This window comes from Salmo salar, chromosome 04 (assembly GCF_965601325.2).
Source record: "Salmo salar chromosome 04, fSalSal1, whole genome shotgun sequence".
Classification (NCBI taxonomy): domain Eukaryota; kingdom Metazoa; phylum Chordata; class Actinopteri; order Salmoniformes; family Salmonidae; genus Salmo; species Salmo salar.
The window spans coordinates 38,633,063-38,659,595 of NC_138294.1; the positions used below are offsets into that span (position 1 = coordinate 38,633,063).

At 42.4% G+C, this 26,533-nt stretch overlaps 1 protein-coding gene across 1 annotated transcript in view; it reads right to left on the reverse strand.

Annotated features, from left to right (window-relative positions):
* Positions 1-26,533, reverse strand: part of st6gal1 (ST6 beta-galactosamide alpha-2,6-sialyltranferase 1) — a 165,214-nt gene that overhangs the window by 92,144 nt on the left and 46,537 nt on the right. The window contains exon 6 of the mRNA XM_014195776.3: positions 9,186-9,283. Within this exon, the coding sequence (XP_014051251.3) occupies positions 9,186-9,283 (98 nt within the window). The remainder of the gene's footprint in view (positions 1-9,185; positions 9,284-26,533) is intronic.

Sequence of the window (26,533 nt, forward strand, 5' to 3'; positions counted from 1 at the left end):
TTGAAAATAAGAATTTGTTCTTAACTGACTTGCCTAGTTTAATAAAGGTAAAATAAAAATAAATAAAAGACAGGGTCCTGAAAAAGGGACGTTCCTTTTCTTGCTCAGTTTAGCAACCTTTCGGTTACTGGACCGACCATCTAACCACTGCCGCCCCATGGCTTGGCTTTGGCTCTGATTTGCACTGTCAACTGTGGGACCTTATAGACAGGTGTGTGCCTATCCAAATCATGTCCAATCAATTGAATTTACCACAGGTGGACTCCAATCAAGTTGTAGAAACATCTCAAGGATGATCAATGGAAACAGGATGCACCTGAGCTCAATTTCGAGTTCTCATAGCAAAGGCTCTGAATACTTGTGTAAATAGTTTTTTTTGTAATACATTTGCAAACATTAAAAAAAAACTGTTTTCACTTTGACATTGTGAGGTATTGTTGGTAGATTACTGAGGATTTTTATTTATTTAATCCATTTTAGAATAAGGCTGTAACGTAATAAAATGTGGAAAAAGTCAAGTGGTCTGAATACTTTCCGAAGGCACTGTATGTTAGCTATTGTCATGACGTGCCCTGGGGGGAGGATCATAGCCCCCCCTCTCTCAATTCACTTCAAGGGGCTTTATTGGCATGGGAAACATATGTTAATATTGCCAAAGCAAGTGAAGTAGATAATATACTAAAGTGAAATAAACAATAAAAATGAACAGTAAACATTACTCACAGAAGTTCCAGAAGAATGAAGACATTACAAATGTCATATTATGTATATATACAGTGTTGTAACGATGTGCAAATGGTTAAAGTACAAAAGGGAAAATAAATAAACGTAAATATGGGTTGTATTTACAATGGTGTTTGTTCTTCACTGGTTGCCCTTTTCTTGCGGCAACAGGTCACAAATCTTGCTGCTGTGATGGCACACTGTGGTATTTCACCCAGTAGATATGAGAGTTTATCAAAATTGGGTTTGTTTTCAAATTCTTTGTGGATCTGTGTAATATGTCTCTAATATGGTAATATATTTGGCAGGAGGTTAGGAAGTGTAGCTCAGTTTCCACCTCATTTTGTGGGCAGTGTGCACATAGCCTGTCTTCTCTTGAGAGCCAGGTCTGCTTACGGCGGCCTTCCTCAATAGCAAGGCTATGCTCACTGAGTCTGTACATAGTCAAAGCTTTCCTTAAGTTTGGATCAGTTACAGTGGTCAGGTATTCTGCCACGGTGTACTCTCTGTTTAGGGCCAAATAGCATTCTAGTTTGCTCAGTTTTTTTGTTAATTCTTTCCAAGGTGTCAAGTAATTATCTTTTTGTTTTCTCATGATTTGGTTGGGTCTAATTGTGTTGCTGTCCTGGGGCTCTGTGGGGTCTGTTTGTGTTTCGGCAGGTCATAAATACCTGGTAGAAACTGCCATGCAGTATTGAGAGTCTCAGAGAACAAAGCACCTCTCTTGGCCAAACTCCTAATCCCCAAAATGGGAGAATGAAACTATATTTTTACTTTTGAGAATGTGGGAATGGTCCGTGGACACTTAAGGCCCAGTTATGACGAGCGTGTTTCATTTGGTGATCTCCTGAATAGGAAACTCACATAACTGTATCTCTTAAAGTGTACATTTCCTAGCTGTCATGTTTACATCTAAATATTGTGAAACATATTTGTGAAAAGATGTAATGTGATATTAACCTTCTAAATGAGAGTATGGATTTTCATGTAAAGATTAACTAGTCAGTGGCCACACCCCCGTGAGCCCAGACATCACATTAGGCATCATAGAACCGCCCCTTCTTCGACAGAGTATAAAACCCACTCCTGACGTGACATGTTCAAATAGTTGGCACTACTACTCTACCAGAGGACAAAGACCATACCACGTGTAGAATTTGCTACACGGCTGGAAATGGTTCAACTCTGAGACTATCAATCACTACAGAATAAGAGCAAATCTTAGACGTATAATTACTAGTCTGCAGCTAGAAATTATGTAAGTCTACAACGAGAATACCGACAACCGCCGACGCATCTATTCTATGAGAACATTTCCGAAGGGTACACTAAAGTATTCATTCTAACCACCTACAACCACGAAAGACATTGCAACTTCTGGGAAAGTTAACCAGAGATTCTGATGAACCCTAAAGGACGATCGAGGATTCCAACAGAGAAGACAACAACGACATACGGGTGTAAATATATAACTTGCAATTATTCTCTGATGAGTGGCCGTTCATGTGCAAAGGTATAGCATGTCAATGAATAGAATTATAGACTGTATGTAGTGAATGCATTTTGTCTTTCCCGCTCTCTCAGTCCCCACCCCTTCCCTTTGTCTACCAAGCCATCATATCTGCCTAAGCCCACTAGGAACTTTACTATCATTGTTAGTAACCAACAGCTAATGTTTGTTTGTTATGTATTTCTGTGATTATTTAGTTAGTAAATAAATAATTAAGCCAATTTGTATATGCTGATTCATTATGGAAACTAGGGTTCGTGCAGATAACCAAGCATTCTATGACACTTGGAATGAGACTAATGAGGTAACAATTAATAATCATTTAATGGAAGACTAATTGATAAGATATGAAAATATCTGAAGAGTCGATTCGGGAAATAGAGACTCTATAAACATTTGTCAGTGGTGCTCCAACTTCCTAGTTAATTAAAGTTTACATGATTAGTTTAATCACATAATAATAATTACAAATAGAGCATTGATTTGTTAAAATAACAGTCTTCACATTTAATGACACTATGGATGACCTCTAGATTTGTGGCGTGCGCAGACCTCAAAATTGCATTCCAAGTAGCAGTAAAAAGTTCTTAAGTCTTAAATTCAACTTGATGGAATGTTGAAATGTTCAATGTTCAAACTAAAATGTATCATTCCTGTATTGTATAGGAGGCCATGTATCTAGCTAGATACATATGAAAGGGAAAGATGCACATCCCTAATGTTAGCAAAACCTTTCTGCCCCAAAGTTGAGTGAAATAATCAAATATGTTATTTGTCACATGCGCCGAATAGAACAGGTGTAGACTTTACCATGAAATGCTTACTTATGAGCCCTTTCCCAACAATGCAAAGTTAAAAAGTAAGTACAAGTTGTGTGTTTTGTGTGTGTGTGTGTGTGAGCGTATGTAGTGTATGTGTGTTATGGTGTGACAATATAGCATGTGTGAGTGTGTGGGTAGAGTCCAGTGAGTGAGCGTAGAGCCGGTGCTAGAGAGTCAGTGTAAATAAAAAGGGGGTCAATGCAAATAGTCAGGGTAGCCACTTGATTAACTGTTCAGCAGTCTTATGGCTTGGGGGTAGAAGCTGTTAAGGAGCCTTTTGGTCCCAGACTTGGCGCTGAGGTACCACCTGATGTGCAGTAGCAGAGAGAACAGTGTATAACTTGGGTGGCTACAGTCTTTGACAGTTTTTAGGGCCTTCTATTACACCGCCTGGTATAGAGGTCCTGGAGGGCAGGGAGCTTGGCCCCCGTGACGTACTGGGTCGTACAAATTACCCTCTGTAGCGCCTTACAGCCAAGCAGTTGCCATACCAAGCGGTGATGCAGCCAGTCAAGATGCTTTCAAAGGTTCAGCTGAAGAACTTTTAGAGGATCTGAGGGCTCAAGACAAATCTTTTCAGCCTACTCAGGGGAAAGAGGCATTGTTGTTGCATTCACGACTGTGTTGGTGTGTTTGGACCATGATCGGTCCTTAGTGATGTGGACAACGAGGAACTTGAAGCTGTCAACCCGCTCCACTACAGCCCCGTCGATATACAGTTGAAGTTGGAAGTTTACATACACCTTAACCAAATACATTTAAACTCAGTTTTTCACAATTCCTGACATTTAATCCTAGTAAAGATTCCCTGTCTTAGGTCAGTTAGGATCACCACTTTATTTTAAGAATGTGAAATGTCAGAATAATAGAGAGAATGATTTATTTCAGCTTTTATTTATTTCATCACATTCCCAGTGGGTCAGAAGTTTACATACACTTAATTAGTATTTGGTAGCATTGCCTTTAAATTGTTTAACGTGGGTCAGACGTTTCGGGTAGCCTTCCACAAGCTTCCCACAATAAGTTGGGTGAATTTTGCCACTATTCTGGAAGTATGCTTGGGGTCATTGTCCATTTGGAAGACCCATTTGTGACCAAGCTTTAACCTCCTGACTGATGTCTTGAGATGTTGCTTCAGTATATGCACATAATTTTCCTGCCTCATAACGCCATCTATTTTGTGAAGTGCACCAGTCCCTCCTGCAGCAAAGCACCCCCACAACATGATGCTGCCACCCAAACATAACAATGGTCATTATGGCCAAACAGTACTATTTTTGTTTTATCAGACCAGAGGACATTTCAACAAAAAGTACGATCTTTGTCCCCATGTGCAGTTGCAAACCATAGTCTGGTTATTTATGGCGGTTTTGGAGCAGTGGCTTCTTCCTTGCTGAGCGGCTTTTCAGGTTATGTCGATATAGAACTCATTTAATGTCGATATAGATACTTTTGTACCTGTTTCCTCTAGCATCTTCACAAGGTCCTTTGCTGTTGTTCTGGGATAGATTTGCACTTTTCGCACCAAAGTACGTTCATCTCTAGGAGACAGAACGCGTCTCCTTCCTGAGCGGAATGACGGCTGCGTGGTCCCATGGTGTTTATACTTGCGTACTATTGTTTGTACAGATGAACCTGGTTCCTTAAGGCATTTGGAAATTGCTCCCAAGGATGAACCAGACTTGTGGAGGTCTACAATTTATATTCTGAGGTCTTGGCTGATTTCTTATGATTTTTCCTATGATGTCAAGCAAAGAGGCACTGAGTTTGAAGGTAGGCCTTGAAATACATCCACAGGTACACCTCCAATTGACTCAAATTATGTCAATTAGCCTAAGCATGACATAATTTTCTGGAATTTTCCAAGCTGTTTAAAGGCAGTCAACTTAGTGTATGTAAACTTCTGACCCACTGGAATTGTGATACAGTGAATTATAAGTGAAATAATCTGTCTGTAAACAATCGATGGAAAAATGACTTGTGTCATGCACAAAGTAGATGTCCTAACCGACTTGTTAACAAAAAATTTGTGGAATGGTTGAAAAATTTGTTTTAATGACTCCAACCTAAGTGTATGTAAACTTCTGACTTCAACTGTAAATGGGGGCATGCTCAACCCTCCGTTTCCTGTAGTCCACGATCAGCTCCTTTTGTCTTTCTGACGTTGAGGAAGAGGTTATCGTCCTGGCACCACACTGCCAGGTCTCTGACCTCCTCCCTATAGGCTGTCTCATCATCGTCTCTGATCATGCATACCACCATCGTGTCATGGACAAACTTAATGATGGTGTTAGAATCGTGTGTGGCCACGCAGTCATGGGTGAACAGGGAGTACAGGAGGGGGCTAGGGGACTATGGTGTTGAATGGTGAGCTGTAGTCAATGAACAGCATTCTCACTTGGGTATTCCTTTTGTCCAGGTGGGAAAGGGCAGTGTGAAGTGCATTAGAGATTGCGTCATCTGTGGATCTGTTGGGGAGGTATGTGACTTGGGAGTGGGTCCAGGATGTCTGGGATGATGGTGTTGTGAGCCATGACCAGCCTTTCAAAGCATTTCATGGCTACAGATGTGGGTGCTATGTAGCGATAATCATTTAGACAGGTTACCTTGGCATTCTTCGGCACAGGGACTATGGTGGTCTGCTTGAAACATGTAGGTATTACAGACTGAGTCAGGGAGAGTGCATGCTCTAAGTACACGTCCTGGTAATCTGTTTTATGAATGTTAGCCTGTTTAACCTCTTAGGGCTAGGGGGCAGTATTTACACCGCCGGATAAAAAATGTACCCGATTTAATCTGGTTACTACTCCTACCCAGTAACTAGAATATGCATATACTTATTAGATATGGATAGAAAACACCCTAAAGTTTCTAAAACTGTTTGAATGGTGTCTGAGTATAACAGAACTCATATGGCAGGCAAAAACCTGAGAGATTCCTTTACAGGAAGTGGTCTGTCTGACCATTTATTGGCTTTCTTTGACATCTCTTTCCAAAACAAAGGATCTCTGCGGTAACGTGACACTTCCCACGGCTCCAATAGGCTCTCAGAGCCCGGGAAAAAGCTGAATGTCGTCATTCCAGCCCCATATTGAAACACATTATCGCCTTTCTCAAGTGGCCGATCAGGGGACAGTGGGCTTAGGCGCGTGCACTGGCCGCCCCCGTCTTTCAGTTTTTTTCCTCTGTTTACCGAAACGCAGATTCCCGGTCGGAATATTATCGCTTTTTTACGAGATAAATTGCATAAAAATTGATTTTAAACAGCGGTTGACATGCTTCGAAGTACGGTAATGGAATATTTAGAATTTTTTTGTCACGAATTGCGCCATGCTCGTAACCCTGATTTACCATTTCGGATAGTGTCTAGAACGCACGAACAAAACGCCGCTATTTGGATATAACGATGGATTATTTTGGACCAAACCAACATTTGTTATTGAAGTAGAAGTCCTGGGAGTGCATTCTGACGAAGAACACCAAAGGTAATAACATTTTTGTTATAGTAAATCTGATTTTGGTGAAGGCTAAACTTGCTGGGTGTCTAAATAGCTAGCCCGTTATGGCTGGGCTATGTACTTAGAATATTGCAAAATGTGCTTTCACCAAAAAGCTATTTTAAAATCGGACATATCGAGTGTATAGAGGAGTTCTGTATCTATAATTCTTAAAATAATTGTTATGTTTTTTGTGAACGTTTATCGTGAGTAATTTAGTAAATTGTTAGTAAATTCCCCGGAAGTTTGCGGGGGGTATGCTAGTTCTGAACGTCACATGCTAATGTAAAAAGCTGTTTTTTGATATAAATATGAACTTGATTGAACAAAACATGCATGTATTGTATAACATAATGTCCCGGGTGTGTCATCTGATGAAGATCAAAGGTTAGTGCTGCATTTAGCTGTGGTTTGGGTTTATGTGACATTATATGCTAGCTTGAAAAATGGGTGTCTGATTATTTCTGGCTGGGTACTCTGCTGACAATCTAATGTTTTGCTTTCGTTGTAAAGCCTTTTTGAAATCGGACATTGTGGTTAGATTAACGAGAGTCTTGTCTTTAAATAGCTGTAAAATAGTCATATGTTTGAGAAATTGAAGTAATAGCATTTCTAAGGTATTTGAAAATCGCGCCACAGGATTCAACTGGCTGTTACGTAGGTGGGACGATTTGGTGCTACCTAGCCCAGAGAGGTTAAAGGTCTTACTCGCATCGGCTACAGAGAGTGTGATCACACAGTCATCCAGAACAGCTGGTGCTCTCATGCATGGTTCAGTGTTGGTTGCCTTGAAGTAAGCATGCACTCTGTATTGAGCGCATCACTGGTACTCCTGTTTGTTTTGCTTGTAAGCAGGAATCAGGAGGATAGAGTTAGCTTTGTATGCATCTCTGTGTGTTGAGTAAAGTTAATCTATAGTTGTCTCACCTCTACTGCACAGATGACATGCTGGAAGAAATTAGGTAAGATGGATTTCAGTTTTCCTGCATTAAAATAACCGTCCACTAGAAGCGCCGCCTCTGGGTGAGCATTTTCTTGTTTGTTTATGGCCCTATACAGCTTGTTGAGTGCGGTCTTCGTGCCAGCAATTGGTTTGTGGTGGTAAGAAGACCGGTCCAAAAAATATAGATTTAAACTCTTTTGGTAAATACACTGAACAAAAATATAAACGCAACATGTAACGTGTTGGTCCCATTTTTCATGAGTTGAAATAAAAGATCCCAGAAATGTTTGTGCTCAAATTTGTTTAAATTACTGTTAGTGAGCATTTGTCCTTTGCCAAGATGATCCATCCACCTGACAGGTGTGGCATATCAAGAAGCTGATTAAACAGCATGATCATTACACAGGTGCACCTTGTGCTGGGGACAATAAAATGTGCAGTTTTGTCACCCAACACAATAAGCTGCCTCCAATGTTGTTTTAGAGAATTTGGAATTACGTCCAACTGGCCTCACAACCACAGACCACGTGTGGGAGAGCGGTTTGCTGATGTCAACATTGTGAACAGAGTGCCCTATGGTGGAGTTGGGGTTATGGTATGGGAAGGAATAAACTACAGACAATGTACACAATTGCATTTTATCGATGGTGATTTGAATGCACAGAGATACCGTGACAAGATCCTGAGGCCCATTGTCGTGCCATTCATCTGCCGCCATCACCTCATGATTCAGCATGATAATGCACGGCCCTATGTCGTAAGGATCTATACACCATTCCTGGAAGCTGAAAATGTCCCAGTTCTTCCATAGCCTGCATACTCACCAGACATGTCACTCATTGAGCATGTGTGGGATGCTCTGGATAGACGTGTACAACAGCATGTCCCAGTTCCCGCCAATATCCAGAAACTTCGCACAGTCATTGAAGAGGAGTGGGACAACATTCCACAGGCCACAATCAACAGCCTGATCAACTCTTTGTGAAGGAGATGTGTCGTGCTGCATGAGGCAAATGGTGGTCACACCAGATACTGATTGGTTTTCTGTACCATGCCCTTACTTTTTTTTAAGGTATCGGTGACCAACGTATAGAAAAAAAGCTAGATTAAAATGTTCCATGTCCTTGTTCAGCCACGACTCGTAGAAACATAGGTTATTATAGTTCTTCAGATCACGCTGATAGGATAGTCTCCAATGGAGCTCGTCCAGTTAATTCTCCAGTGATTGCATGAGGGTCGAGGCACTTTATCCACTTGCAGACGTAGTCTCGTCAGGTATCCCACACGCCGGCCTCTATAACGGCACCTCTTCCTTTTTCAAGTGTCTGGGATTTGGGCCTGGTCCAGGATGAGCGGTATGTCATTCTCCTTCGACTCATTGAAGTAGAAATTCTCATCCAAATTGAGGTTAATGATCGCTGTTCTGATGTCCAGAAGCTCTTTCCGGCCATAGGAAACGATGGCGGAAATATTGTGTACAAAAAAAGTAAAGATCAGCTCAAAAAAAACACAAAATAGCACAATTGGTTAGGAGCCCGTAAAATGGCTGCTATTCCTTCCAGCGCCATGACTCAGTTCAGTAGAAATCATATTGCAGCTGTTTACCTTGATTTTTTTAAAGTTGACTCAACAACAACAAAAAATAACTGTGTAGGTGTGTGGTTAAACGTAGATACTAGGCATGTGTTTACCTGGGAGTTAAGGAGGCGGATGGTGGTCTTGGAGCCGACGTCTTTCTCGTACCCCACGGTGGGCGCTGCGTTGAACCGCAGCACTGCATCATGGGAGTCTGTGGTTGGACAATGATAAATAAGTACAGTATTTATTTTTATATCATTCATTTGGAATCACTGAAGCTACAGATGCTGTACAGAAGTGGGCTTATAAGCTTTTTTGGATGCATTTCTGAGATGCCCATGTATTTCAGTTTTGCATCCGAATCTGTATTTAGATTCAGGTGGAGTGTATGGTTGTATATTGTGTTGTGTTTATAATGACCAATATACCACACCCCCTTGGGCCTTATTTCTTAATTAACCCCCTAGAGTCGATTGACACCCCGGTGCGGCAATCTAAGTTACATAACAAAAAAATCCCCATCAGAATATGTCAGTTAAAGCTAGAGATATCAGGTTTTTTGCATTACATTATATTAGACACTCTTGTCCAGAGTGATTTACAGTAGTGAGTGCATAAATGTCATACTTTTTTCACATTGTTCCCCCATGGGAATCAAACCAACAACCCTGTCATTGCAAGCGCCATACTCTACCAACTGAGCCAAACGGGACCCATTGGATGCGTCTCAGTCCACCGCATCCGCCAGTGTTGCACTTCCACATCTGTGGTGAAAGGGGACAGAGCTAGCGCGGTGTTTGTCAGAACATGAGACATCCCGAAAATCGGTCTTCTCACAAAAACGTCTGTAGTGTCCAAACGGTTTGACCTACAAAACTCTTATGGAAAGGGGAGACTCTCACGAACATGATAGTGTTCTCTGTTTTGCTCTATAACCCCCACAAGTGTCACTGGACTCGTCTGAAGTTATGAAGGTAGTTTTGTGCATAACAAAAAAGGGGTTAAATATGAATATTCAGAACCCTTGACTGTTCCCACATTTTGTTATGTAACAGCCCTATACTAAAATGTATTAAATCATTTTTTTCCCCTTCATATATCTACACACAATACCCCATAATGACAAAGCAAAAACAGGTTTCCTGAGCTTTCTTATATCTCCTAGATTTAGGACAGATACTTCAAAACCTTGTTTCTTATGATTTTTTATTTTACTGTCTGTTTTCCCATTCATGAATGTGTTATTCAATGCGTTTATATTGGCTTTAATAGCAAAGGCCAAAATCTATATTTTATCAAATCATGTATTTATATTTTTTTGTTGATACCTAAATGGGTCCTAAAACTCCAAATCAAATAGCTAAATGATCCATAGTATCTTAAAACAATTCCATATGTCAGCTTAGATGTAAAAAGGGCTATATAAATACATTTGATTGATTGACTTACAGACATGCGCGCATATATAATGAATTCCTCAATTATTACTAACTTGGGTTTTGTTGAAGATTGAATAGATCTACTTCTAAAGGTCAATAAAGTTGTTTCCGGATATTTAATAGACATAAGTGAATTTGTCCCAATACTTTTGGTCCCCTAAAATGGGTAGACTATTTTCAAAAACTGCTGTAATTTCTAAACGGTTCACCCGATATGGATGAAAATACCTTCAAATTAAAGCCGATAGTTTGCACTTTAACGTCATAGGCACCGTTTCAAATCCAAAGTGCTGGAGTAGAGGCAAAACAACAAAAAATGTGTCACTGTCCCAATACTTTCGGAGCTCACTATAAAAAGCCTATTGATGAAATGGATTGTTTGTTTGTAGTTATCTAGCTTGGTTGTAGTCTGCAGGCTACAGTAAGGTAGTACAGTAATGTTACAGTAGCTAGCTACACCTTTATTGAATGACAACAATGTAGCCTGACCACTGTTCTGTCTAGTTAGTTGGGCTTGGAAATTAATAATTGAACATATCGAGAGATCACACATTCTTGCAGCTGTGGTGGTGTCACTCTTTTATCTATCTACCTGCTTTCAGGCCTTTATCCATACTAGAAGGTCTCCCATGAAAGTAATGTTGACTTCAATGGGACAACCAGCTAATTAAAGATGAAATGTTGTGCGCTCGCTCTCACTAGATAAAGTGTGTGGTTCAGTGGCAGATTTTCAAAAGAAAATATACAAGGTTAGTATCAGCAATTTCAGCAATCAGACGAGGCACACCTGGTCTCATTCATTTACAGATGTTACTTAGATTGAGAATGATTTCCATATCTGTTATTGCCCATGGTGTAACTATGTGCTATTGTTTTTAAATCACACCGCAAACCAAAAGCTGCCACCATTACTGTGGGTGCCGTATAGACAATGGTGGTAAATATTTCATTAAAATTGAATTTTCATTCATAAATGTGGCCAATTAATTTACTGTGTGGATATCTTTATAAATTATGCATACTTATTGTTAATATTCCATTCCATTTGTCCTCGATTCCTGAACATGAAGCCCCCTGACCCCAGCAGGAAGGACCAAGAAAGAGTGCTGGCTTAAGGCACTGTATGACCTCCTGTTGAGTAAAATTAAGATCACTCAAGTTAATATTTAAATTTAGTGTGACTGACATGAATTGGACCATTAACTAGCTTCGTCTACACTCGGGTGGAAAAACAGATATGAAATACATTTGTCAACAATGGTTGTGCCAATTAATTATATCACCATGGTCGAGAGTGCGTACACACTTGTAATGAAGCCTACATCCGTTGTTAAACTCTACAGATTGACAATGGGGGTGTGCTCGGTCCTCGTTTTCCTGTAGTCAACAATCATCTCCTTTGTCTTGCCCACATTGGGGTGGCAGATAGCCTAGTGGTTAGAGCGTTGGACTAGTAACTGAAAAGTTGCAAGATCAAATCCCTGAGCTGACAAGGGAAAAATCTGTCATTCTGACCCTGAACAAGGCAGTTAACCCACTGTTCCTAGGCCGTCATTGAAATAAGAATTTGTTGGTAACTGACTTGCCTTGTTAACCTGTTGGAGATAGGGGGCAGTATTTGCATGGCCGGATAAAAAAAACATACCCGATTTAATCTGGTTACCACTCCTGCCCAGTAACTAGAATATGCATATAATTGTTTGATTTGGATAGAAAACACCCTAAAGTTTCTAAAACTGTTTGAATGGTGTCTGTGAGTATAACAGAACTCATTTGGCAGGCCAAAACCTGAGAAGATTCCAAACAGGAAGTGCCCTCTGACCATTTCTTGGCCTTCTTTGACATCTCGATCCTAAACAAAGAAAATGTCACGTTACAGCAGAGATCCTAACGCTCCCATAGGCTCTCAGAAGGCGCCAGAACGTTGAATGATGACTTTGCAGGCCATGGCTGAAAAACAGTAGCGCATTTGGTAAGTGGTCGATCTGAGAACTATGAGACTGGCGCCCGCGTGCACGAGACGACTCCATGTTTACATTTTCAGTCTTTGAACGAAAACAACGACTCCCGGTCGGAATATTATCGCTTTTTTACGAGAAAAATCGCATAAAAATTGATTTTAAACAGCGTTTGACATGCTTCGAAGTACGGTAATGGAATATTTTGAAATTTTTTGTCACGAAACGTGCCGGGCGCATCACCCTTCTTTACCCTTCGGATTGTGTCTTGAACGCACGAACAAAACGCCGCTATTTGGATATAACTATGGATTATTTGGAACCAAACCAATATTTGTTATTGAAGTAGAAGTCCTGGGAGTGCATTCTGACGAAGAACAGCAAAGGTAATCCAATTTTTCTTATAGTAAATCTGAGTTTGGTGAGTACCAAACTTGGTGGGTGTCAAAACAGCTAGCCTGTGATGGCCGGGCTATCTACTCAGAATATTGCAAAATGTGCTTTCACCGAAAAGCTATTTTAAAAATCGGACACCGCGATTGCATAAAGGAGTTCTGTATCTATAATTCTTAAAATAATTGTTATGTTTTTTGTGAATGTTTATCGTGAGTAATTTAGTAAATTCACCAGAAGTGTTCGGTGGGAATGCTAGTTCTGAACGTCACATGCTAATGTAAAAAGCTGGTTTTTGATATAAATATGAACTTGATTGAACAAAACATGCATGTATTGTATAACATAATGTCCTAGGAGTGTCATCTGATGAAGATCAAAGGTTAGTGCTGCATTTAGCTGTGGTTATGGTTTTTGTGACATTATATGCTAGCTTGAAAAATGGGTGTCTGATAATTTCAGCCTGGGTACTCTCCTGACATAATCTAATGTTTTGCTTTCGTTGTAAAGCCTTTTTGAAATCGGACAGTGTGGTTAGATAAAGGAGAGTCTTGTCTTTAAAATGGTGTAAAATAGTAATATGTTTGAAAAATTGAAGTTTTCGGATTCAAGGAGTTTGTATTTCGCGCCACGCCCTATCATTGGATATTGGAGCGGTGTTCCGCTAACGTCTAAATGTAAGAGGTGAATGATTATTTATTTATTTATTTCACCTTTATTTAACCAGGTAGGCTAGTTGAGAACAAGTTCTCATTTGCAACTGCGACCTGGCCAAGATAAAGCGTAGCAATTCGACACATACAACAACACAGAGTTACACATGGAATAAACAAAACATACAGTCAAAAATACAGTAGAACAAAAGAAAACAAAAAGTCTATATACAGTGAGTGCAAATGAGGTAGGTTAAGACAATAATTAGGCCATGGTGGCGAAGTAATTACAATATAGCAATTAAACACTGGAATGGTAGATGTGCAGAAGATGAATGTGCAAGTAGAGATACTGGGGTGCAAAGGAGCAAGATAAATAAATAAATACAGTATGGGGATGAGGTAGGTAGATAGATGGGCTGTTTACAGATGGGCTATGTACAGGTGCAGTGATCTGTGAGCTGTTCTGACAGCTGGTGCTTAAAGCTAGTGAGGGAGATATGAGTCTCCAGCTTCAGAGATTTTTGCAGTTCGTTCGTCATTGGCAGCAGAGAACTGGAAGGAAAGACAACCAAAGGAGGAATTGGGGGGGTGACCATTGAGATATATCTGCTGGAGCGAGGGCTACGAGTAGATGTTTCTATGGTGACCAGTGAGCTGAGATAAGGCGGGGCATTACCTAGCAGAGACTTGTAGATAACGTGTAGCCAGTGGGTTTGGCGACGAGTATGAAACGAGGGCCAACCAACGAGAGCGTACAGGTCGCAATGATGGGTAGTGTATGGGGCTTTGGTGACAAAACGGATGGCACTGTGATAGACTGCATCCAGTTTGTTGAGTAGAGTGTTGGAGGCTATTTTATAGATGACATCACCGAAGTCGAGGATCGGTAGTATGGTCAGTTTTACGAGGGTGTGTTTGGCAGCATGAGTGAAGGATGCTTCGTTGGGATATAGGAAGCCGATTCTAGATTTAATTTTGGATTGGAGATGCTTAATGTCAGTCTGGAAGGAGAGTTTACAGTCTAACCAGACACCCAGGTATTTGTAGTCGTCCACGTATTCTAAGTCAGAGCCGTCCAGAGTAGTGATGCTGGACGGGCGAGCAGGTGCGGGCAGTGATCGATTGAATAGCATGCATTTAGTTTCACCTGCGTTTAAGAGCAGTTGGAGGCCATGGAAGGAGAGTTGTATGGCATTGAAGCTCGTCTGGAGGTTAGTTAACAGTGTCCAAAGAGGGGCCAGAAGTATACAGAATGGTGTCGTCTGCGTAGAGGTGGATCAGAGAATCACAAGCAGCAAGAGCAACATCATTGATGTATACAGAGAAGAGAGTCGGCCCGAGAATTGAACCCTGTGGCACACCCATAGAGACACTGAACTCTCAGAGAAGTAGTTGGTAAACCAGGCGAGGCAATCATTTGAGAAACCAAGGCTGTCGAGTCTGCCAATAAGAATGTGGTGATTGACAGAGTCGAAAGCCTTGGCCAGGTCGATGAATACGGCTGCACAGTAATGTCTCTTATCGATGGCGGTTATGATGTCATTTAGGACCTTGAGCGTGGCTGAGGTGCACCCATGACCAGCTCTGAAACCAGATTGCATAGCGGAGAAGGTACGGTGGGATTCAAAATGGTCGGTAATCTGTTTGTTAACTTGGCTTTCGAAGACCTTAGAAAGACAGGGTAGGATAGATATAGGTCTGTAGTAGATTGGGTCTAGAGTGTCACCCCCTTTGAAGAGGGGGATGACCGCGGCAGCTTTCCAATCTTTGGGAATCTCAGACGATACGAAAGAGAGGTTGAACAGGCTCGTAATAGGGGTTGCAACAATTTCGGCAGTTAATTTTAGAAAGAGAGGGTCCAGATTGTCTAGCCCGGCTGATTTGTATGGGTCCAGATTTTGCAGCTCTTTCAGAACATCACCTATCTGGATTTGTGTGAAGGAGAAATGGTGGGGGCTTTGGCGGGTTGCTTTGGAGGGTGCCGGGCAGTTGACCGGGGTAGGGGTAGCCAGGTGAAACGCATGGCCAGCCGTAGAGAAATGCTTATCGAAATTCTCAATTATAGTGGATTTATCGGTGGTAACAGTGTTTCCTAGCCTCAGAGCAGTGGGCAGCTGGGAGGAGGTGCTCTTATTCTCCATGGACTTTACAGTTTCCCAGAACTTCTTTGAGTTAGTACTACAGGATGCAAATTTCTGTTTGAAAAAGCTAGCCTTAGCTTTTCTAACTGCCTGTGTATATTTGTTCCTAACTTCCCTGAAAAGTTGCATATCACGGGGGCTATTCGATGCTAATGCAGAACGCCACAGGATGTTTTTGTGCTGGTCAAGGGCAGACAGGTCTGGAGTGAACCAAGGACTATATCTATTCCTAGTTCAACATTTTTTGAGTGGGGCATGCTTATTTAAGATGGTGAGGAAGGCACTTTTAACCTGTTAGGGCTAGGGGGCAGCATTGACACGGCTGGATAAAAAACATACCCGATTTAATCTGGTTACCACTCCTACTCAGTAACTAGAATATGCATATACTTATTACATATGGATAGAAAACACCCTAAATTTTCTAAAACTGTTTGAATGGTGTCTGTGAGTATAACAGAACTCAAATGGCAGGTCAAAACCTGAGAGATTCCTTTACAGGAAGTGGCCTGTCTGACCATTTCTGGAACTTCTTTGCCATCTCTATCATTTACTAAGGATCTCTGCTCTAACGTGACACTTCCCACGTCTTCCATAGGCGCTCAGAGCCCGGGAAAAAACAGAATGTCGTCATTCCAGCCCCAGGCTGAAACACATTATCGCCTTTCTCAAGTGGCCCATCAAGAGACACTAGCTTATGCGCGTGACCCCGACCGCCCCCGCCTTTGGGATTTTTTCCTCTGTTTGCCGAAAAGGAGATTCCCTGTCGGAATATTATCGCTTTTCTACGAGAAAAATGACGTAAAAATTGATTTTAAACAGCGGTTGACATGCTTCGACGTACGGCAATGGAATACTTTGAATTTTATTGTCAGGAATTGCGCCAAGCGCGTGACACTTCTTTACTATTTCGGATAGTGTCTGGAACGCACGAACAAAACGCCGCTATTCGGATATAACGATGGATTATTTTGGACCAAACCAACATTTGTTATTGAAGTAGCTGTCCTGGGTGTGCATTCTGACGAAGACAACAAAAGGTAATGACATTTTTATAATAGTAAATATGATTATGGTGAGTGCTAAACTTGCCGGGTGTCTAAATAGCGAGCCCGTGATGCCTGGGCTATGTACTTAGAATATTGCAAAATGTGCTTTCACCAAAAAGCTATTTTAAAATCGGACATATCGAGTGCATAGAGGAGGTCTGTATCTATAATTCTTAAAATAATTGTTATGCTTTTTGTGAACGTTTATCGTGAGTAATTTAGTAAAATGTTAGCGAATTCCCCGGAAGTTTGCGGGGGGTATGCTAGTTCTGAACGTCACATGCTAATGTAAAAAGCTGGTTTTTGATATAAATATGAACTTGATTGAACAAAACATGCATGTATTGTATAACATAATGTCCTAGGGTTGTCATCTGATGAAGATCATCAAAGGTGAGTGCTGCATTTAGCTGTCTTCTGGGTTTTGGTGACATTATATGCTGGCTTGAAAAATGGGTGTCTGATTATTTCTGGCTTGGTACTCTGCTGACATAATCTAATGTTTTGCTTTCGTTGTAAAGCCTTTTTGAAATCGGACAGTGTGGTTAGATTAACGAGAGTCTTATCTTTAAATGGCTGTAAAATAGTCATATGTTTGAGAAATTGAAGTAATAGGATTTTTAAGATTTTGAAAATCGCGCCACAGGCTGGCAGTGGCTGCTACGTAGGTGGGACGAATTCGTCCCGCCGGTCCCATAGAGGTTAAAGAATAGCCAGGCATCATCTACTGACGGGATGAGGTCAATGTCATTCCAGGATACCCCAGCCAGGTCGATTAGAAAGGCCTGCTCGCAGAAGTGTTTTAGGGAGCGTTTGACAGTGATGAGGGGTGGTCGTTTGGTCACAGACCCATTACGGATGCAGGCAATGAGGCAGAGATCGCTGAGATCTTGATTGAAAACAGCAGAGGTGTATTTGGAGGGCGAGTTAGTTTGGATGACATCTATGAGGGTGCCCATGATGGTGTTGGTGTCTGGCCATGCAGTCATGAGTGAACAGGGAGTACAAGAGGGGACTGAGCACGCACCCCTGAGGGGCCCCCATGTTGAGGATCAGCGTAGCTGATGTGTTGTTACCTACCCTTATTGAGTATTGTGTCAAGAAACAGTGTGCGGTTGTGTTTTGAAGGACGCACGACTCTCGACCTTTGCCTCTCCCAAGTGCGTACGGGAGTTGCAGCAATGGGACAAGATGACTGTAACTACCAATTTTTTTAATAGACCTCTCTAGGGTAGGTCGGACGAAATCGTCCCACACTATTCAACAGCCAGTGAAAAATCAGAGCGCCAGATTTAAAACCACAAAATGTCATAATTCAAAGTTCTCAAACATAGGACTATTTTACACCATTTTATAGATACACTTCTCCTGAATCGAACCACGTTGTCCGATTTCCAAAAGGCTTTACAGCGAAAGCAAAACATTAGATTATGTTAGGAGAGTACATCGACACAATAACCATACAGCCATTTTCTAAGCAACTAGCATGCATCACAAATACCCAAAACACAGCTAAATGCAGCACTAACCTTTGACGATCTTCATCAGATGACACTCCCAAGGACATTATGTTATACAATACATGCATTTTTTGTTCGATAAAGTTCATATTTATATATAAAAACAGCATTTTACATCGGCGAGTGACGTTCAGAAATATTTTCCCTCAAATACTGCCGGTAAATCAGCGCCACAATTTACAAAAATACTTGTCATAAACATTGATACAAAATTAAACTGTCATTCAAAGAATTATAGATGAACATCTCCTTTATGCAAAAGCTATGAAAGATTTCAAAAAAGCTTCACGAGGAAAGCACTCTTTGCAATAATCTGAGTACTGAGCTGAGTCATCTAAAATCATACATTGCATTAGAAATATTCCCTTACCTTTGATCATCTTCATCAGAAGGCACTTCCAGGTATCCCAGGTCCACAACAAATGTTTTGTTCGATAAAGTCCATAATTTATGTCCAAATAACTCCTTGTTGTTCGTGCGTCCAGTAAGCTACTCCAAGTGTAGAAAGCGCGCGGACGATGTCGCGACAAAAAGTTTAAAAAAGTTGTATTTACGTTCGTTCAAACATGTCAAACGTTGTAAAACATCAATCTTTAGGGCCTTCAGAACGTGAAGATTCAATAATATTTCAACCAGACGGTTCCTGTGTCTTGATAAAGGCTTTGGAACGGGAGGATCCTCCCTCGTGAACGCGCCCCAAGAAGTGATGTCACCCCCTGCCTCAACAACTTCCCCTCCTTGTCATTCAGGCTCTGTTCATCGTAGAAGCTTCAAACAACTTTGTAAAGACTGTCGACATCTAGTGGAATCTGTAGGAAGTGCACAATTATTACTACGTCACCGTGTATTCAATAGGAAATGACTTGAAGAGAACCCATGCATCCAGATTTCCACTTCCTGGTAGGATTTCTCTCAGGTTTTTGCTTGCCATATGAGTTCTGTTATACACAGACACCATTCAAACGGTTTTAGAAACTTCAGAGTGTTTTATATCCAAATCTACTAATAATATGCATATCCTAGCTTTGAGTTTGAGTAGGAGGCAGGTTAATATGTATTTTCACAGCCGGATAAAAAAAAACGTACCGATTTAATCTGGTTACTACTCCTGCCCAGTAACTAGAATATGCATATAATTAGTAGATTTGGATAGAAAACACCCTAAAGTTTCTAAAACTGTTTGAATGGTGTCTGTGAGTATAACAGAACTCATATGGCAGGCCAAAACCTGAGAAGATTCCATACAGGAAGTGCCCTGTCTGACAATTTGTTGTCCTTCTGTTGCATCTCTATCGACATTACAGCATCTGTGCTGTAACTTGACCCTTTCTAAGGCTTCCATTGGCTCTCTAAAGCCGCCAGAAAGTGGAATGGGGTGTCTGCTGTCTCTGGGCAAAGTACAGCAGCATAGTTTGTAAGTGGTCAGCCTGGGGACATTGAGACTGAGATGCGCGTTCACGAGACTTCTCAATTTTTTTCTTTCAGCCTTTGAATGAATACAACGTTGCCCGGTTGGAATATTATCGCTATTTTACGAGAAAAATAGCATAAAAATGTATTTTAAACAGCGTTTGACATGCTTCTAAGTACAGTAATGCAATATTTTGACATTTTTTGTCACGAAATGACACTCCCAGGACATTTATGTTTTGTTCGATAAAGTTATTATTTATATCCATAAACCCCATTTTACATTGCCGCGTGATGTTCAGAAAATGTATTGCCTCCAAAACATCCGGTGAATGAGCATATCAATTTACAAAAATACTCATCATAAACATTGATCAAATTTACAACAGTTAATGAAAGAATTATAGATACACTTCTCCTTAATGCAACCGCGGTGTCAGATTTCAAAATAGCTTTACGGCGAAAGCACATTGTTCAATATTCTGTTCAATATTCTGAGTACAGAGCTCAGCCATCAAAGCAAGCAGTTACCAGCCAAGTTCTGGAGTCAACTAAACTCAGAAATAGTATTATAAATCTTCACTTACCTTTGCTGATCTTCGTCGGAATGCACTCCCAGGACTCCCACAAGAAATGTTTGTTTTGTTCGATAAACTCCATATTTATGTCCAAATTCCTCCGTTTTGTTTGCGCGTTCGGATCACTAATCCAAAGGCATAATGCGTGAGCGCAAAATCTGAGACGAAAAGTCAAATAGTTCCATTACCGTTCGTAGAAGCATGTCAAATGATGTTTACAATCAATCCTTAGGGTGTTTTTTTTGCCTGCGCAGTAAACAACTCATTGGTCCCAGGCTTGAGACAGCTCTTATTCTCTTCCCAGTAACAGTAGAAGCATGAAACAAGGTTCTAAAGACTGTTGACATCTAGTGGAAACCTTAACTGCAAAATGACCCCAGCAAAATGAACCCAGTAGTTTGGAAAGGCAATAAGTTGAAAAACTACAAACCACTTCCTGGTTGGATTTTTTTCTCAGGTTTTTGCCTGCCATATGAGTTCTGTTATACTCACAGACATCATTCAAATAGTTTTAGAAACTTGAGTGTTTTCTATCCAAATCTACTAATAACATGCATATCCTACCTTCTGGGCCCGAGTAGCAGGCAGTATAATTTGGGCACGTTATTCATCTGAATTTCCGAAAACTGCCCCCTGTCACCAAGAAGTTAATGGTGCTCTGTGGGATGATCAAAGTTTCTGATATTTTTTTATAACTCAACCCTGATCTGTACTTCTCCACAGCTTTGTCCCTGCCCTGTCTGGAGAGCTCCTTGGTCTTCATGGTGCCGCTTGCTTGGTGGTGCCGCTTGCTTGGTGGTGCCGCTTGCTTGGTGGTGCCGCTTGCTTGGTGGTGTTGCAGACTCTGGGGCCTTTCAGAACAGGTGTATATATACTGAGATCACGTGACACTTAGATTGCACACAGGTGGACTTTATTGAACTAATTATGTGACTTCTGAAGGTAATTGGTTGCACTAGATCTTATTTAGGGGCTTCATAGCAAAGAGGGTGAATACATATGCACGCACCAGTTTGTTTTTTGTTTTTATTTTATTTTTTGAAACAAGCTATTTTTTTCATTTCACTTCACCAATTTGGAATATTTTGTGTATGTCCATTACATGAAATCCAAATAAAAATAAATTTAAATTACAGGTTGTAATGCAACAAAATAGGAAAAACAATACTTTTGCAAGGCACTGTAAGGGGCATTTTCCATTAGGATCTGTGAGAACATCTGAAAATATCGAAGGGGCTTTTATATAATTCTAAATTAATTAATAATAATAATAATAATACTTGCTTTGTTTAAAAAGTAACGATATTTTGGAGATTTCGTTTTCATTTAACCTAGAGTGAGCAAGAAAAAGGCAATTCTTGAACATGGGGTGAGACATTCTCGCTAATTTGTAAATAAAGCCAGTTTGTTATTTAGAATGATTTATGTCTGGAGAAACCTAACTTCCTTATTTAGCAGACATCACTTGCTTACATTCAGAGCTGCGCGAAACGGTGCCGAAATAGACATCCACAGCAGGAAGGCTATATATATATAACAATATTTTGGAGATTGTTTTAAAAAAAAACGACAGTGAGCGATTGTAATCTGAATAAAGGCCAAAATAATATTTATAAAGGCAAAAATATAGCCCTGCTAATAGCCATAATGGTGCCGTATAATGTGACCATGTGTTTGAAAGAGTATTTTCCAGTAAGCAACAATTTCTTTACCTTCATTAGACAACTTTGTTCCAATATTTCTGTAATTAAGTGATATTTATTCCCATAGAAATTCTTTAAAGATCCATAACTTAATAAACATCAGCATTTTGAAAGAGTATTTTTATAATTATTTTATTAACGAAAGCATAAAGATGCTGATGAACAAATACAGTACTGTACAGTATATGCTTTTACATTTGGAAAATAAAGCATTTAAAGCATTTAAGATATAAGCCACCTGCATTTGTTTATTAGGCCACTGTGCAGTCTGACAAGTAAACATAGCCTACAGTACATACTGTAGTAAACTTACGAAAGTGCCTAATTCCTTACATAATTGAGAGCAGGCCATGTCCAGACTTTCCTGGTGACCTGAAGTACTCATTAACTCTGTCTTTAATGTTTTTTCGGGTTGCATCAGTCATGGACAGAAACTTCTGAGACACAGTATTAATGATGAACACCCGGCGGTTCACTGCTAAGACACATTTGCCTCGGGATCCATCCCAGTTGGCATTCTGTGTCCACTCGTGGTATCTCTCTTCGGTAACACATCCTTGGAATAGCTGAACAGCATAACGGTCCAGGAGACCCTTGCTGTGCCTGGTGAGCAGTTTGTCAAGTTCTGTTGTCAGAAGAGGAATGGAAATGTCAGGGTGAACCGACGACCTGACGAATCCGCCACATTTGTTGACTCTGCCAGTCGGAGGTGGAGTTCCAGAGCTCACAGGTGTGCCTGGCATGGATTGTGACTCCATCTCGTTCATCGCCCTTTTCAACGGGTCATTCTCCACCTGAATCTCCACCAATGCCGCCTGACTCTCCAGAAATGCCACCTGATTCTACGCTAACGAGGAGTGACTCTCCGCCAAAACCGCCTGGCTCTAGACCAATGCATCAGCTGTCGCCCGTATCTCTGCCCTCAGAGAATGGTTCTCTTTCTGATGGTCTGCCTTCAATGACTCAATCTCGGTCTTCAAAGTTAAGTTTGGATATTTAAAAACAAAAGGTACATAAAATATTGTAGCCTACACCTCACGGACTGTTATGTGTTCCACAATAATTTACTCTTGCCTCCTTTTTCAGGTATCATGGCTAGAGATTTCTTTGGGGAAGAAATCATCAAGAGATATGCTGGACCCTACAGTGCCTTGCAAAAGTTTTCACCCCACTTGGCATTTTTCCTATTTTGTTGCATTACAACCTGTAATTGAAATTGATTTTTACTTGTATTTCATGTAATGGAAATACAAAAAATTGTCCAAATTGGTGAAATGAAATTTACAAAATTATTTGTTTCAAAAAATGTTAAGAAATACAAAACGGAAAAGTGGTGAGTGCATAATTCACCCCTTTCGCTATGAGGCCCTTAAATAAGATCTACTGCAACCAATTACCTTCAGAAGTCACATAATTAGTTAAATAAAGTCCACCTGTGTGCAATCTAAGTGTCACATGATCTGTCACATGATCTCAGTATATATACACCTGTTCTGAAAGGCCCCAGAGTCTGCAACACCACTAAGCAAGGCACACCATCAAGCAAGCGGCACCATGAAGACCAAGGAGCTCTCCAAAAAGGTCATGGACAAAGCTGTGGAGAAGTACAGCTCAGGGTTGGTGTCACGACTCCTGCCGAGGGTGACTCCTCTCCCTGTTTTGGTGGCGCTCGGCGGTCGTCGTCACCGGCCTACTAGCTGCCACCGATCCCTTTTTCCTTTTCTGTTGGTTTTGTCTTTATTGGTTTCACCTGTGTCCCATTAGTGTTTAGTTGGGTATTTAAGCCCGTTTCCCCACCTGTTCTGTGTGCGGGATTATTTCTGTCGTTCACTGTGTTTCGTGTAGTGGAACGTGTTTTTGGATCCTTGTGTTTTTTGATTACACCCTGTTGTTGTTCTTGGGTGTATATTCTATTGACGGTGCATTTATTAAAGCCCGATAGCAAACACTCTTGTTTCCTGCGCCTGACTCCACACCCACTACATCAAGCGTTACAGAAGCCCGCACCTTCAAGTATGGAGTCAACAGGAGCAGCCACCACCCCTCTCCCCTCTATGGAGGAACGGGTCCTCCACCACACCACCGTACTCCATCGAATCGGGTCAGCGATGGACCAAATGATGGAGAGGATGGACCGATGGGAGAGGAGTGGTCTCCTCTCTTCGCCTCCGACTCACCAGATGAGTTCACCTACCCCGCTCCCTCCTACGTCTGGTTCTGGCGCATTACGTCTTGCGCTCCCGAGGGAGTATGATGGAGCAGCAGCGGGGTGCCAGGGGTTTCTGCTTCAGATTGACTTATACCTGGCTACCGTGAGGCCGACTCCCTCGGGAGAGGAGAGTGTGAGCCTCCTCGTCTCCTGCCTGACGGGGCGAGCGTTGGAATGGGCCAACGCTGTCTGGAACAGCCCCAACTCAGCGAGAGAGAACTACCCTGAGTTCACCCGCCGTTTCCGGGCCGTATTCGATCACCCTCCAGAAGGCCGGGCGGCGGGTGAGCGACTGTTTCATCTCAGGCAGGAAACGAGGAGCGCGCAAGACTTCGCTCTGGAATTCCGGACCTTGGCTGCGGGGGCCGGGTGGAACGACAGGGCCCTAATAGATCATTACCGGTACAGCCTCCGGGAGGACGTCTGCAGGGAGCTAGCGTGTCGGGACATTACACTCTCCCTGGATGAACTGATTGACATGTCAATCTGACTGGACAATCTGCTGGCTGCCCGCGGGCGTTCATAAAGGGTCCTGTCAGTTCCACCTCCTAGCCCTCCCGCGCCCATTCCCATGGAGCTGGGAGGGGCTGCATCTAAGGGAACCGGAGGAGGGCGCTCCTCCTGCACCAATTGTGGTCGCCGAGGACACACGGTCGACCGGTGCTGGGGGGGTTCCTCTGGGAGTCGAGAGGGCAGGCAGAACACTCCTCGTTCACCCCAGGTGAGTCAGCACCAAACTCACCCAGAACCCTCTGTTGGTCATATGTTTGTTAGAATTTTTTTTATAGATTTTTTCCCCTGTTCCCAGCATAAGGCGCTAGTCGATTCAGGCGCAGCGGGGAACTTTATGGATCGCGGACTCGCCCTCAAGCTGGGAGTTCCACTAATACCGTTAGATTCCCCCTTCCCCGTGCACTCCTTAGATAGCAGGCCATTAGGGTCAGAGCTGGTCAGGGAGACCACAGTGCCACTGGACATGGTAACACAGGGGAATCATAAGGAGCAAATTAGTTTCTTCCTTATCGATTCACCTGCGTTTCCAGTGGTGCTGGGGGTGCCTTGGCTGGCCAGTCACAATCCCAAGATTTTGTGGAAACAGGGGGTTCTCCAGGGGTGGTCAGAGGAGTGTTCGGGTAGGTGTCTGGGAGTTTCCATCGGTGGAGAGTCCAGACCAGGTTTCCACTGTGCGCATTCCCCCTGAGTATGCCGATTTGGCTCCGACTAAATTACCACCCCATCGACAGGGGGATTGTGTGATAAACCTCCAGGTAAACGCTGCACTTCCCAAGAGTCACGTGTACCCATTGTCCCAGGAGGAGACGTTGGCTATGGAGACATATGTCACGGAATCTCTGAGACAGGGGTTCATTCGGCCCTCCATCTCACCCGTCTCCTCGGGGAGGTCTGCGTCCGTGCATTGATTATAGAGGTCTCAATTCCATCACAGTGGGGTTTAGTTACCCACTACCTCTCATCGCTACGGTGGTGGAATCATTTCACGGAGCGCGTTTTTTCACGAAACTGGATCTCAGGAGCGCGTATAATCTGGTGCGTATTCGGGAGGGAGACGAGTGGAAAACTGCATTCAGTACCACATCGGGCCACTATGAGTACCTCGTCATGCCGTATGGGTTGAAGAATGCTCCAGCCGTCTTTAAATCCTTTGTAGACAAGATTCTCAGGGACCTGCACGGGCAGGGCATGATAGTGTATATCGACGACATCCTGATTTACTCCGCCACCCGCGCCGAGCATGTGTCCCTGGTGCGCAGGGTGCTTGGAAGATTGCTGGAGCATGACCTATACGTCAAGGCTGAGAAGTGTGAGTTCTCCAAACGAGCCGTCTCCTTCCTGGGTTATTGCATTTCCACCTCGGGGGTGGTGATGGAGTGTGACCGTGTTAAGGCCATGCATAATTGGCCGACTCCAGCCACGGTGAAAGAAGTGCAGCGGTTTTTGGGTTTTGCCAATTACTACCGGAGGTTTATCCGGGGTTTTGGCCAAGTGGCGGCTCCCATTACCTCACTGCTGAAGGGGGGGCCGGTGCGTTTGCGATGGTCGACAGAGGCGGACAGGGCTTTCACCCAGTTGAAGGCACTGTTCACTGATGCGCCTCTGTTGTCGCACCCGGTCCCTTCCTTACAATTCATAGTGGAGGTGGACGCGTCCGAGGCTGGGGTGGGTGCCATCTCAGCGCTCGGTTACGCCACCGAAACTCCGCCCCTGTGCTTTCTTTTCTAGGAAGCTCAGTCCGGCGGAGCGTAACTATGATGTGGGGGACCGGGGGCTGTTGGCTGTGGTCAGGGCTCTGACCGTGTGGAGACACTGGCTTGAGGGGGCTAGACACTCTTTTCTCATCTGGACTGACCACCGGAACCTGGAGTATGTCCGGGCAGCTAGGAGAC